Source organism: Euprymna scolopes, chromosome 24 (assembly GCF_053919585.1).
Source record: "Euprymna scolopes isolate OS-2025 chromosome 24, ASM5391958v1, whole genome shotgun sequence".
In the NCBI taxonomy this organism is placed as follows: Eukaryota; Metazoa; Mollusca; class Cephalopoda; order Sepiida; family Sepiolidae; genus Euprymna; species Euprymna scolopes.
Window position 1 is genome coordinate 76,920,179 of NC_136505.1, and position 12,279 is coordinate 76,932,457.

Here is a 12,279-nt window from a genome sequence, read left to right on the forward strand (position 1 = left end):
ATGAAGACTCTCATTTTAAGAAACGACTTGTGATTTCAATAATGGATAATTTTTTAATTTCACACCAATTTGCAATCTCAACTGCTCAGCAAAAATGCAGAAGTATTTCTTTTAACTCAAAATGATTTTAAAAGGAAATGATTGTTTATAATTTATTGTTAAAACATCTGTTATCATTTCTTATATTTTTTAGTAACGATGTGAAGAAAATAAATGGTGAAATATCGATTTGTTTGTTAAAAGATTTCAACTTATTATGAATTCAAGTTTACAATAAATATGTAGACGCGGAACAATTGAAGTCAAATTCTAAAAATCATCTAAATAGCAAAGGTTTGTATCTATCTGTTACTTAAGAGGCCATTTTTTTTTATTATTATTCTAATAATAGGAAGATTAATAATAATAAAAGGAAATGTTTTAGCACAACAAAATAAAAACTAAATAATAAGAAGCGAAGGTAATTTCCTAATGTTTGGTCACTTATTTTTTTAAAGTATGCTATAATGTTAGATAATTTTATTCATTGAGTAAATAATGTTGCGAGTAATTTGATTAAACTTTACAAACAAAAAAAAAACACCAGCATACAGTTTTTTTTTAAACTATGCAATATTGTGTAATTATTTTGTTGTTGAAAGACAAAAAATATTTAATATATTTATTTAATTTAACATTTTATAAAACAGTTTAGTGCAAGACTGATTAAAAAAAAATGCATGATATGATGGCATATATTCCTTCATTATCTTTCCAAAATTGTAAGACTTTTAATAAATCAAGACAAATGGTTCAACAAACAAAACCAAACTGAAAATACTCTTGAGCACCACTGAATAAAATATGCAGACCTGATTGTCTTCCCCACTATTGATGATTGATGATTTCATTTTTGTCACATTTTGATTGAAAGTTAATTTATGTACAACTAAAACTCTTGCTTGTCACTGTGCACATTTCATCTGTACATGAACGTCTTAGATTGTGGGATAATGAGAAGAAGGGAATTAAGAGAGAGAGAGAGAGAGAGAAATGGTCTATTATGACATCGCAATGTATTCTGACTTTGTGTAATTCTTTGACATCATAATGGAATTATATAAATGACTGAGAGGGGGAAGATAAAGAAAAAGTCGAAACTGTTGCCTTTGTAATCTTTGTAAAAACATGATTATCAAATAATGTCAAAAAAATTATTTATGTCATAAAGATGGTACTAGATGAAAATATTGTGGAAATAATCAACTCTTTCTGCTATCTCAAAGATATGTTGAGTGGATGTGAACTCGGTACAGCCGCAAGAGTGATAGTAGGTTTGTTGAAACTTTGTGTTTTGCCTCTCATCACATTGCAAGTTGCCTTTCTCTACATCAGGGGAGGTAAGCTGTATATCAGCTGTATGATGATCAGATGGATCTGCAATGTGAAATCGAACTCTAACGCATCAACACAGAAGATTTGTCTAGCATGGAGGTTGTCCTAACAATGCAGCAATTGTATTGGTCTAGTCACGTGGAACTGAATAAATCATTGCAGAAGTATGGATGTCCTAAATTGTGGAAAACTTGTAAGCAATTCATTAGATTAGATTATACAGAGTGGAATTTGAAGACAGTGGAGTTGCTGAACCATGAGAAGTGGAGAGTTTGTAATCATCTGACATGACTGAACAGTGATGTTAAATGAATAATACAAGAATATATTAGATGTACCTGTGACTTGTACCACCATTTATCCTACTTTGATTTAATGGTTTATTTTACCAGCGTATCAACCCTTTTGGGTTATCTAATGCTGAATGTTTGATTTAATTTGTTTATTACTTGATTATTATTTTTTTTTTGTTATCTTAATGTAATAATTGCAATTTGTTGTATGTTATTAATATATTATGTGCTTTGAGAGTGTTTTCTTTTTCCAATTATATTTTATTGTATAGTTTGTTGCTTTTAAGAACTCTAGGAGATTATTATGATCTACTTTATGAAAAGGTCTTTTAGACTCTGTTTTGGTAATATTTTTTTGAGTTTGTTGAAGATCTTTGCAGTATATTAGAATATGTTTTATGGTGTAAAGCTCCTGGCAGGCGATACAAATTGGTTGAAAATCTTTGCAGTATATTAGAATATGTTTTATGGTGTAAAGCTCCTGGCAGGCGATACAAATTGGTTGAAAATCTTTGTAGTATATTAGAATATGTTTTATGGTGTAAAGCTCCTGGCAGGCGATACAAATTGGTTGAAAATCTTTGTAGTATATTAGAATATGTTTTATGGTGTAAAGCTGCTGGCAGGGGATACAAATTGGTTGAAAATCTTTGCAGTATATTAGAATATGTTTTATGGTGTAAAGCTGCTGGCAGGGGATACAAATTGGTTGAAGATCTTTGCAGTATATTAGAATATGTTTTATGGTGTAAAGCTGCTGGCAGGGGATACAAATTGGTTGAAGATCTTTGCAGTATATTAGAATATGTTTTATGGTGTAAAGCTCCTGGCAGGCGATACAAATTGGTTGAAGATCTTTGCAGTATATTAGAATATGTTTTATGGTGTAAAGCTCCTGGCAGGGGATATAAATTGGTTGAAGATCTTTGCAGTATATTAGAATATGTTTTATGGTGTAAAGCTGCTGGCAGGGGATACAAATTGGTTGAAGATCTTTGCAGTATATTAGAATATGTTTTATGGTGTAAAGCTCCTGACAGGGGATACAAATTGGTTGAAGATCTTTGCAGTATATTAGAATATGTTTTATGGTGTAAAGCTGCTGACAGGGGATACAAATTGGTTGAAGATCTTTGCAGTATATTAGAATATGTTTTATGGTGTAAAGCTCCTGGCAGGGGATACAAATTTGTTGAAGATCTTTGCAGTATATTAGAATATGTTTTATGGTGTAAAGCTGCTGGCAGGGGATACAAATTTGTTGAAGATCTTTGCAGTATATTAGAATATGTTTTATGGTGTAAAGCTGCTGGCAGGGGATACAAATTGGTTGAAGATCTTTGCAGTATATTAGAATATGTTTTATGGTGTAAAGCTCCTGGCAGGGGATACAAATTGATTGAAGATCTTTGCAGTATATTAGAATATGTTTTATGGTGTAAAGCTGCTGGCAGGGAATACAAATTGATTGAAGATCTTTGCAGTATATTAGAATATGTTTTATGGTGTAAAGCTGCTGGCAGGGAATACAAATTTGTTGAAGATCTTTGCAGTATATTAGAATATGTTTTATGGTGTAAAGCTCCTGGCAGGCGATGCAAATTTGTTGAAGATCTTTGCAGTATATTAGAATATGTTTTATGGTGTAAAGCTGCTGGCAGGGGATACAAATTTGTTGAAGATCTTTGCAGTATATTAGAATATGTTTTATGGTGTAAAGCTGCTGGCAGGGGATACAAATTGGTTGAAGATCTTTGCAGTATATTAGAATATGTTTTATGGTGTAAAGCTCCTGGCAGGGGATACAAATTTGTTGAAGATCTTTGCAGTATATTAGAATATGTTTTATGGTGTAAAGCTGCTGGCAGGGGATACAAATTGGTTGAAGATCTTTGCAGTATATTAGAATATGTTTTATGGTGTAAAGCTCCTGGCAGGGGATATAAATTGGTTAAAGATCTTTGCAGTATATTAGAATATGTTTTATGGTGTAAAGCTCCTGGCAGGGGATATAAATTGGTTGAAGATCTTTGCAGTATATTAGAATATGTTTTTTGGTGTAAAGCTCAGGGGATACAAGTTGCTATAATATAAAAAATAAATATAGAATTTAAAATAATATAGAATTTAAAATAATATAGAATATAAAATAATATAGAATATAAAATAATATAGAATATAAAATAATATAGAATTTAAAATAATATAGAATTTAAAATAATATAGAATATAAAATAATATAGAATATAAAATAATATAGAATATAAAATAATATAGAATATAAAATAATATAGAATTTAAGATAATATAGAATTTAAGATAATATAGAATTTAAAATAATATAGAATATAAAATAATATAGAATTAAAAATAATAGAGAATATAAAATAATATGGTATTTAAAATAATATAGAATATAAAATAATATAGAATTTAAAATAATATAGAATATAAAATAATATAGAATTTAAAATAATATAGAATATAAAATAATATAGAATATAAAATAATATAGAATTTAAAATAATATAGAATTTAAAATAATATAGAATATAAATAATATAGAATATAAAATAATATAGAATTTTAAATAATATAGAATTTTAAATAATATAGAATTTAAAATAATATAGAATATAAAATAATATAGAATTTAAAATTATATAGAATATAAAATAATATAGAATATCAAATAATATAAGAATATCAAATAATATAGAATATAAAATAATATAGAATTTAAAATAATATAGAATTTAAAATAATATAGAATATAAAATAATATAGAATATAAAATAATATAGAATATAAAATAATATGGAATATAAAATAATATGGAATATAAAATAATATGGAATATAAAATAATATGGAATATAAAATAATATGGAATATAAAATAATATAGAATTTAAAAGTATATAGAATATTAAATAATATAGAATATAAAATAATATAGAATTTAAAATAATATAGAATATAAAATAATAAAGAATATAAAATAATATAGAATTTAAAATAATATAGTATTTAAAATAATATAGGATATAAAATAATATAGAATATTAAATAATGTAGAATTTTGTCATTTAGTTCGCGTATGTGGGATGTACAGACATACATATGTAAATTAGATGACCACACTGGTAAAATAGAATTAATAATTTCTCTAAATGCTCCCAGAAATATTAGAAAGTGATTGAATCAGTAGAGGGTGCAAGATACAAGACATAGTTAAAAGTGACTTGTTCAATCATAAGTTATGGATAATTGGTATAAGTAAAACATTTTTTCTAAATATAACTCAATCTCGAAACTAAGGTATATTTTAGCATATGTTTTGTGTTATTAAAGCATATAGGAAAAAAGTTTTAACAAAATCATCATCATCAGTTTAATGTTTGTTTTACTGTTGACACATGTTGAATGGCTTTTAAAAATTGACTTCCAAAATAACCTATCTCTGGCCAAGTCTTTATTTATCCCTCTTTCTCTCAGGTTTTCTTTGGTCTTCCCCTTTCAACTTGCTATCAAAATTGTGCTCTTAACCCAACAATTCTCAGCTATTCATTCAACATGAATCATTAATGTGTACTTTATCTTTGCAGATTTAATCTTCCACATCATCAGAACTAAAGCATTCTTAAAGACTCACATTACATATTCATTGTATCATTCTCATATGATTCTCTTCATGCAACCAATATCTTCAACTCTTATTAACTAGGTTTCACTTCCATAGATCATCATACCATGTACACACGCCTGATAAACTAAAAAAAGTTTGATCCAACAAATGTCACGGTTGGTCTAGCATTAACAAAAAAGATATGTAATAAAACTTTACATAAAATTAGATCTGTTTGTAATTTATTCATTTGATTCATTTTTTTTTGTTGCCATCATTGTCATTGTTTAGCATGTCTTTTCCACATCAGATATAGCTTGCACATTGGCCATTGTGGATTTTACATATGTTTGTTTTGATGTGTCTTTGCTTCAAGATTTTTTGTGTGTGTTTTTTGATAAGTTCCTGACAAATATTTTTCTTTCCTTTCTAGGTGGAGAGGTTAAACAGGTCGAGAAAGAAATAAAGAAATTTTTTATCGAAGCTTACAAAAAAACAGATGTTGATTATTTAAAAGTTGCAGCCAAAAAGTGAGTTCTTGTTATACTCTAACTAAATGTGCATGTAGGTAAAAGTATATCAATACAGGTGATATATATGCAGTACAGTAGAGGAGGATAGTATTAAGCCAAAGCTAGAATGTATAAAAAGGAAACCACCTGAAAAAGGGATGATTTGAGTTGATGTGCATGTGTATATATATATATATATATATATATATATATATATATATATATATATACTAGCATGGGTGCCCAGCGTTGCCCGGAGGTGTATGCTGAGCAAAAAAAAAAAAAAAAAAAAAAAAAAAGAACGGTTTATTTTTTTTTATTTGACCCCTATTATGACCCCTTAACATTTATTGTTTTGGACTCAAATCAAGTTATTAAGTTAGATCCATGTCCAAGGAACCTATATCTAAAATTTCAAGTGTTTAGACCCAAAATTGACGAAGGAGTTTGGTAGAGTTCTCAAAGGTCAAATCGTTGAACTTTGACCCCTTAACAGCCAAATTTCTGGCCGAAAACCAATCACATAGATTTTCCCAAATCTCAGTGCCCTGTATATCAAATTTCGAATCTGTAGACTAAAAATTGACAGAGTTATTGCGTAGGGAAATCTACACAGACACACAAACAGACATGTTCACTTTTATAGATATATAAACTAATAGATTAAACAAAAATATATACGTATACATAAATATATATGGAAACAATGTTTTGTTTACTGTAAAGATTTTACGCAAATATTATACAAGTATAAATTATGTAGAATATCTGCATGAATATAATTACACGTAATATTTGATCATCCCATAACAAAACCGAAAAAACTAATAGGGAATTAATTTAAATGAATATTTAAAAGAATACGCAAATTAGTTAGATCTTTTGCTAGTGAATGCATTTCCACAACCCATATATAAGAAAATTGTATTTTCTGTTTAAATAAATAGAAGAGAGGGTTTTTAATATGGATATCAATACGCACAAAAGAAAAACGAATTTATAGGAGTATAAATATATATATATATATATATATATTACATAGGCATCACCACTTATCAAGGCCCAGAAGCCACTCGAGGATAGGGGTTAAAGAGTGTACAGTAGAAATTGGACAATATAGTAATTATTAGTAATGGAGGTTTGGTAAATTTGTTAACTTCTATGGAACAGCTCATCAAGAACTTGTTTATGTTAGACTTGAAGACAACCATATTGTAGTCAGCTGAAAAGCAGGAAAACGGAAGACAATTCCACAGGCGTGCAGTTCTAAGAAAAAAGCTTTGTTCATGGAATCTACGTTTAGGTTTAGGCACAGATAAAGAGTGGGGGGAATTATTGCTAGTGTTTTCAGCTAGACGAGTGTTTCTTGTGAAAGTTTGGCAAGGGGGGACCATAGACTGAAGCTCAGTCGAACACTTTCCATGAAAATAACGATACTGTAGAGACAAACTCGCAACATCTCTTCTGTGAGATAGAGGTTGCAGGAAGAGAAAAAGACATCTCCTATGAAGCTACGAAGTTTATTTTGAACTCTATCAATGCAGGACAAGTCCTTTCTAGCAGCTCCTGCCCAGATGTGGCAACAGTATTCCATCATTGGACGTACCTGGCTCTTATATAGATAGAGAATTGCATCAACAGTGAGATATCTACTGGATCGATAGAAGGATCTGACCATTTTTCCAGCGGACTTGGCACCAGATTTGATGTACGTGTTCCATTTAAGATCAGGAGTAAAGGTCAAGCCCAGAAGCTTGTTAAAACTTGAGGCCTCCTCAAGACGAGAGCCATTCATTTTAATTGATGCCAGATGGGGAACAGAAGTTGATGATGTAAAGAGAGAAGCTGGGTTTTAGATGCATTAAAAGTAACCAGCCACTCCTTTCCCCATTGTACCACGTGCTCAAGGGAGAGAATCGGAGAGAACTTGGTCATTTACTGTCTTACATGTGCTACCATCGATAGTAGTGTCATCAGCATAAATGTCTACAAATGATGTAAGCATGTGATTTGGAAGATCATTAATATAGATCAGGAAAAGAGTTGGGCCCGGGATAGACCCCTGAGGAACTCCAGCATTAATACTGTGAGCTTCTGATTTTTGCCCATCAACTACTACTCTTATGAACCTATGAGAAAGAAATGATTTAATAATTGAGAAGACATTTCCAGTTATACCATAGCTAGAGATCTTGTGAAGTAAACCTTTATGCCATACCCTATCAAAGGCCTTAGATATGTCAAGAGCAATTGCCCTAGAAAGGTTGCCTCTGTCGAGAGATTCGCTAATCCTATAAGATATAACTGTAAGCACATCTATAGATCTAGCAGAACGGAAACCATATTGTGTGTCACTAAGAAGGTTATTTTTACTGAGATGGTTGATTATTTCTGTATTTAACACAGATTCCAGCAACTTACTCATGACACACAGGAGACTGAGAGGGGGATGAGCGATCACCTGAATTCTTAAATACAGGGCATTCTGATGAGATTTTCCAGGGTGATAGGAAGCAATTCTCCTTAAGATAACATTTAAAGAATTTTGTAAGGATGGGTGCTAGTTCTGGTTGAATTTTTTTGAGTACTATAATTGGAATACCATCAGGCCCGGTTGCTTTACTGGAATCAAGGTTTTTGATTAGATTATATATATATATATATATATATATATACACTGTGACAGAATTATATGTAAATTGATTTTTTTTTCTAATTCTAATAGTTTTTAATAAAAATTAGTGAAACTTTGTACGCTATATGGCAACACTAACACATACACAGATCTAAAATTCTAAGGTAATTAGTGCAATAGTAAACAAATAGCAGCCATTTTGTGTGCAATAGTAAACAAATAGCAGCCATTTTGGTGACCTTCAGCCTTAGTGTGCCAACCCTGGTACTACCAGATCAGGCTGTCTGCAGATATAGATTCCCTGACCAAAAAGCACCAAACATTAATGTTCCTTTTTTTTTTTTTTTTTGCAAAACTCATGTTCTGCAAACCAAGAAACAAAAACATTTTCCCTATCCTCCCTTTTCTTTCTTTTCCCCCCTCCTTTTTTGACCCAATCAGTAGAACATCAGAATATGCTGACTGTCCCCCTACAGAAAGTAAAAGTCCCTCAATTGGGCCACCTGTTGGCCGTAGATGGTGGCTCATGGTGCTTTGGAATGGGATCTTGGTGGTTGAACAGACCCTGATCTTTAATTTTGGAATATATATCTTCAGCAACTTGGTGAGTAACATGCGCACATTATTTTTCATGTAAACTTTATCATTTAGGAGGTGAGTACATCCAGACTTGTACTTAAAAACTTTTAAAATAACTACATAAAAATTTAAGAGAAAAAATTGCTCTAAATCAATGTTTTTAAAAGGATTGATGTGAACGTTAATAATATGTATGTGCTTAGTAAAATTCTAAACTATTGAACTTATTATGGAATGTGTATTCTATGCTACAAGATATATATTTACTTGCTACCTACCACAGCAAGATGTGACATAATGTCAGAAGGGGTGTTCAAGCCAACATACCCAGGCACTCTGACCTGGTCTAGACAGCCTTGTCAGCATTCCCTGATAAGAGCGCCTCAGGCAGTAAGTGATAAATTTACTCCACTTGAAAGCCAGTGTGCAAGGCCTGGAAGACGTACCTCAGTTTGGCAGATCGTGAGCCAGTTCCTGGCCCCTCAACTCTCAGGCTGATTGTTGAGAATGGATTCTTGACTGTTACTGCTACCACTACTAAAGTGTGCATACGACCGAAGTAGCAAGGAGACATATCCTTCATAAATGTATGTTACAGAGTATGTAACATAGGCACATTATTATTAGTTTTTAATTTTTTTTTTTTTTGTGCCTTGTGATCGTCATGGTTGCAGTGGAAAAATGCTTGCCATTATTCGAGACTGAATTAATACAAAAAATACAAGAAAAGCGTTTGTTTTTTTCCGGAGAGGCTTTTTGTATGTAAAGGATTTGTTTATTTCATTTACTTGTAAAAATGTGTAAATTTGTGCCTTGTGATCGTCGTGGTTGCCGGGGAAAAATACATATTTGCTGGGACTGTTTGAACTAGGGGGGGGGGGAAAGAAAAGGGGAAAAGAAAAAAAAAGAGAAGGAGAAAAAAAAAAGTTTTTTTTGTTTCGTATGTAAAGAATTTGTTTATTTTATTTACTCAGAGAGGTGTAAATTTTTGCTTAGTCACAGTCGTAGCATTGTGGAAAAATGCATGGTTTTGTTGGGATTTCACTGTTTGAATTAATACGAAGAAAAGGAAAAGGAAGGAAAAGGAAAGAAAAAAGAAGGAAAAGAAAAGGAGAAAAAACGAAGAAAAAAATTACTTTATTGGTTATTACTATTATTATTATTATTAGTTGTAGTAGTAGTAGTGGTGGTGGTGGTGGTGGTAATAGTGGTGGTATGTTTTTATTATTACTATAGCTGTAATTGTAAGTGTTGTTTTTGCTGTCATTGCTATTGTTGTTGTTGCTGTTGTTATTATTATTGCTACCGATATTAGTGTTACCATTATCATTGTAGATTTTATTTCTATTGTTGTTGTTGGTGGTGGTAATAGTAATAGTGGTGGTGGTCGTGGAGGAGAAAGGTCGGGAGGGGAACCCTCCTAGAGATGATGTCTTGATAAAACTATTCACTAACACAATTTATGGGAAAATGTCAAATTAAAATATTGGAAATAATGACGTGAATGAGGCTGGAACATCTTGCGATGGTCTCTGTTCGAAATTCTGAGAATGTGGCTGGATATAGGGGAAGTGAGAATTGCCAGAGAGGGTCCCAAGACATGAAGGGAGTTGGAACAGGAAATGTCAAAAAACCATGGACGGATGAGGAAAGAAGAGTACTGTGGGAATGCTTTGTAAGAAGTGGAAGTACAAAACCTGGTGAATATATCCGAAAAATGAAGGAAGAATGGGAATCGAGAGGAGGAGGAGCTAGAAGTGTCGTGAGTTTGGTATCCCAGTTAAAACAAATTAAAAATAACAGCCTACTTTCAGTGATTGCAAGAGAAGAGATTGAACGGATGGTTAGGAATGAAATGAATAACAAAAGTAAAATTGATGAAACTAGCTCTGATGAAAGAACTGAGAGAGTGGAAGAGCAGAAGGGAAATGTAAGTGATGATGGGAGGCGGACAACTGAGGAGGAATGGAATCCTATGGTTAAGGGAAGTGATGAGAAGGAGTTTGAAGGATCTAAGGCAGATGAGATCATTGACTCTGAGACAATGGAACCAGTGAAAGGAGCAGATGTATGGAGAAGTGGTGATGAAGTTCGAACTTTGACTTCTGTAGAAAAAGAAGTACTTCAAAAGTTAAGAGAGGTTCTTCTTAGAGACGATATCATAGAGATTCCAAGCATGAAGAGTAGTGATAGGCGGAAGGTGAAAAACGAGGTAAAAATAATTCAAGGAGTAATTCACAACATCATAAGAAAGAACATATCAATTACGGAACTTAACAGGCTTCTGAACGCAGCATCATATGTTATTGCGAATCATCTTGGCAGAAGAAAAAGAGAGAAATGAAGGATAGAAGGCCACACTAGCAGAGGCAGCTTGAAGAAAGTATTAAATGGTGGTGGAAAGAAATTGGTAGAATCAAAGAAATAAGAAAAAGAGTTAAACTAGGACAGAAAGCTAAGGACGGGCTTGAAAGGAGATATAGATTGCTGGAAAAGGGAATGATGAGCGTTCTATCAATGTTGAAAGAGAAGGTCCACACTGGTGGTATGAAAATTCGGAACTTTGTTGGAAAAAGTGTTGGGTTTCGGCAGAACAACCTTTTCCAGAACAATTAATCTCAGCTGCATAAAGAATTATATGGTAGTCAACAGGCGGGAAATAACAACACTCCAAATGCAAAAGATGCCAGGAAGTTCTGGAGTGAGATTTGGTCTGTCGAAGGGCGATATAATAAGAAGGCTAGCTGGTTGGGAGAGGTCAGAGAAAGGCTATCAGGAATGCAGCAGATGAAAAACATTGAGATAACCATTGATGGCGTTAAGGCTGGCATACGAAGGATGACAAACTGGAAGTCACCTGGTCCAGACGGAGTGATGGGTTTCTTGTTTAAACAGTTTCAATGCCTTTATCCACCTATAGCTGCTGCCCTGCAAAAGGTCGTAGAGTCGGGAGATATCCCTGATTGGCTTGTGAAGAGAAGACTAACAATGATTAGGAAAGATCCTGCAAAGGGAACAGATACCAATAATTATAGACCAATTACATGTCTGCCACTGATGTGGAAACTGTTGACTGGAATATTTGCGGAGAAAATTTATGAACATCTTTAGAGTAATGCTGTTTTTCCTGACGAACAGAAGGGATGCCAGAAAGGCTCAAGAGGTACCAAAGAGCAACTACTAATTGATAAAGCATTAATGCAGGATGCGAAGAAGAGGAATCTGAGCATAGCATGGATCGATTACAGAAAGGCTTATGA

The 12,279-nt window shown here is 32.2% G+C and overlaps 1 protein-coding gene across 3 annotated transcripts in view; it reads left to right on the forward strand.

Moving 5' to 3' along the window:
- Positions 1 to 12,279, forward strand: part of LOC145246779 (integrin-linked kinase-associated serine/threonine phosphatase 2C-like) — a 148,718-nt gene that overhangs the window by 81,330 nt on the left and 55,109 nt on the right. For all 3 annotated transcript variants that reach the window (XM_080108572.1, XM_080108570.1, XM_080108571.1), the window contains exon 5: positions 5,727 to 5,823. In XM_080108572.1, coding sequence (XP_079964698.1) covers positions 5,727 to 5,823 — 97 coding nt within the window. The remainder of the gene's footprint in view (positions 1 to 5,726; positions 5,824 to 12,279) is intronic.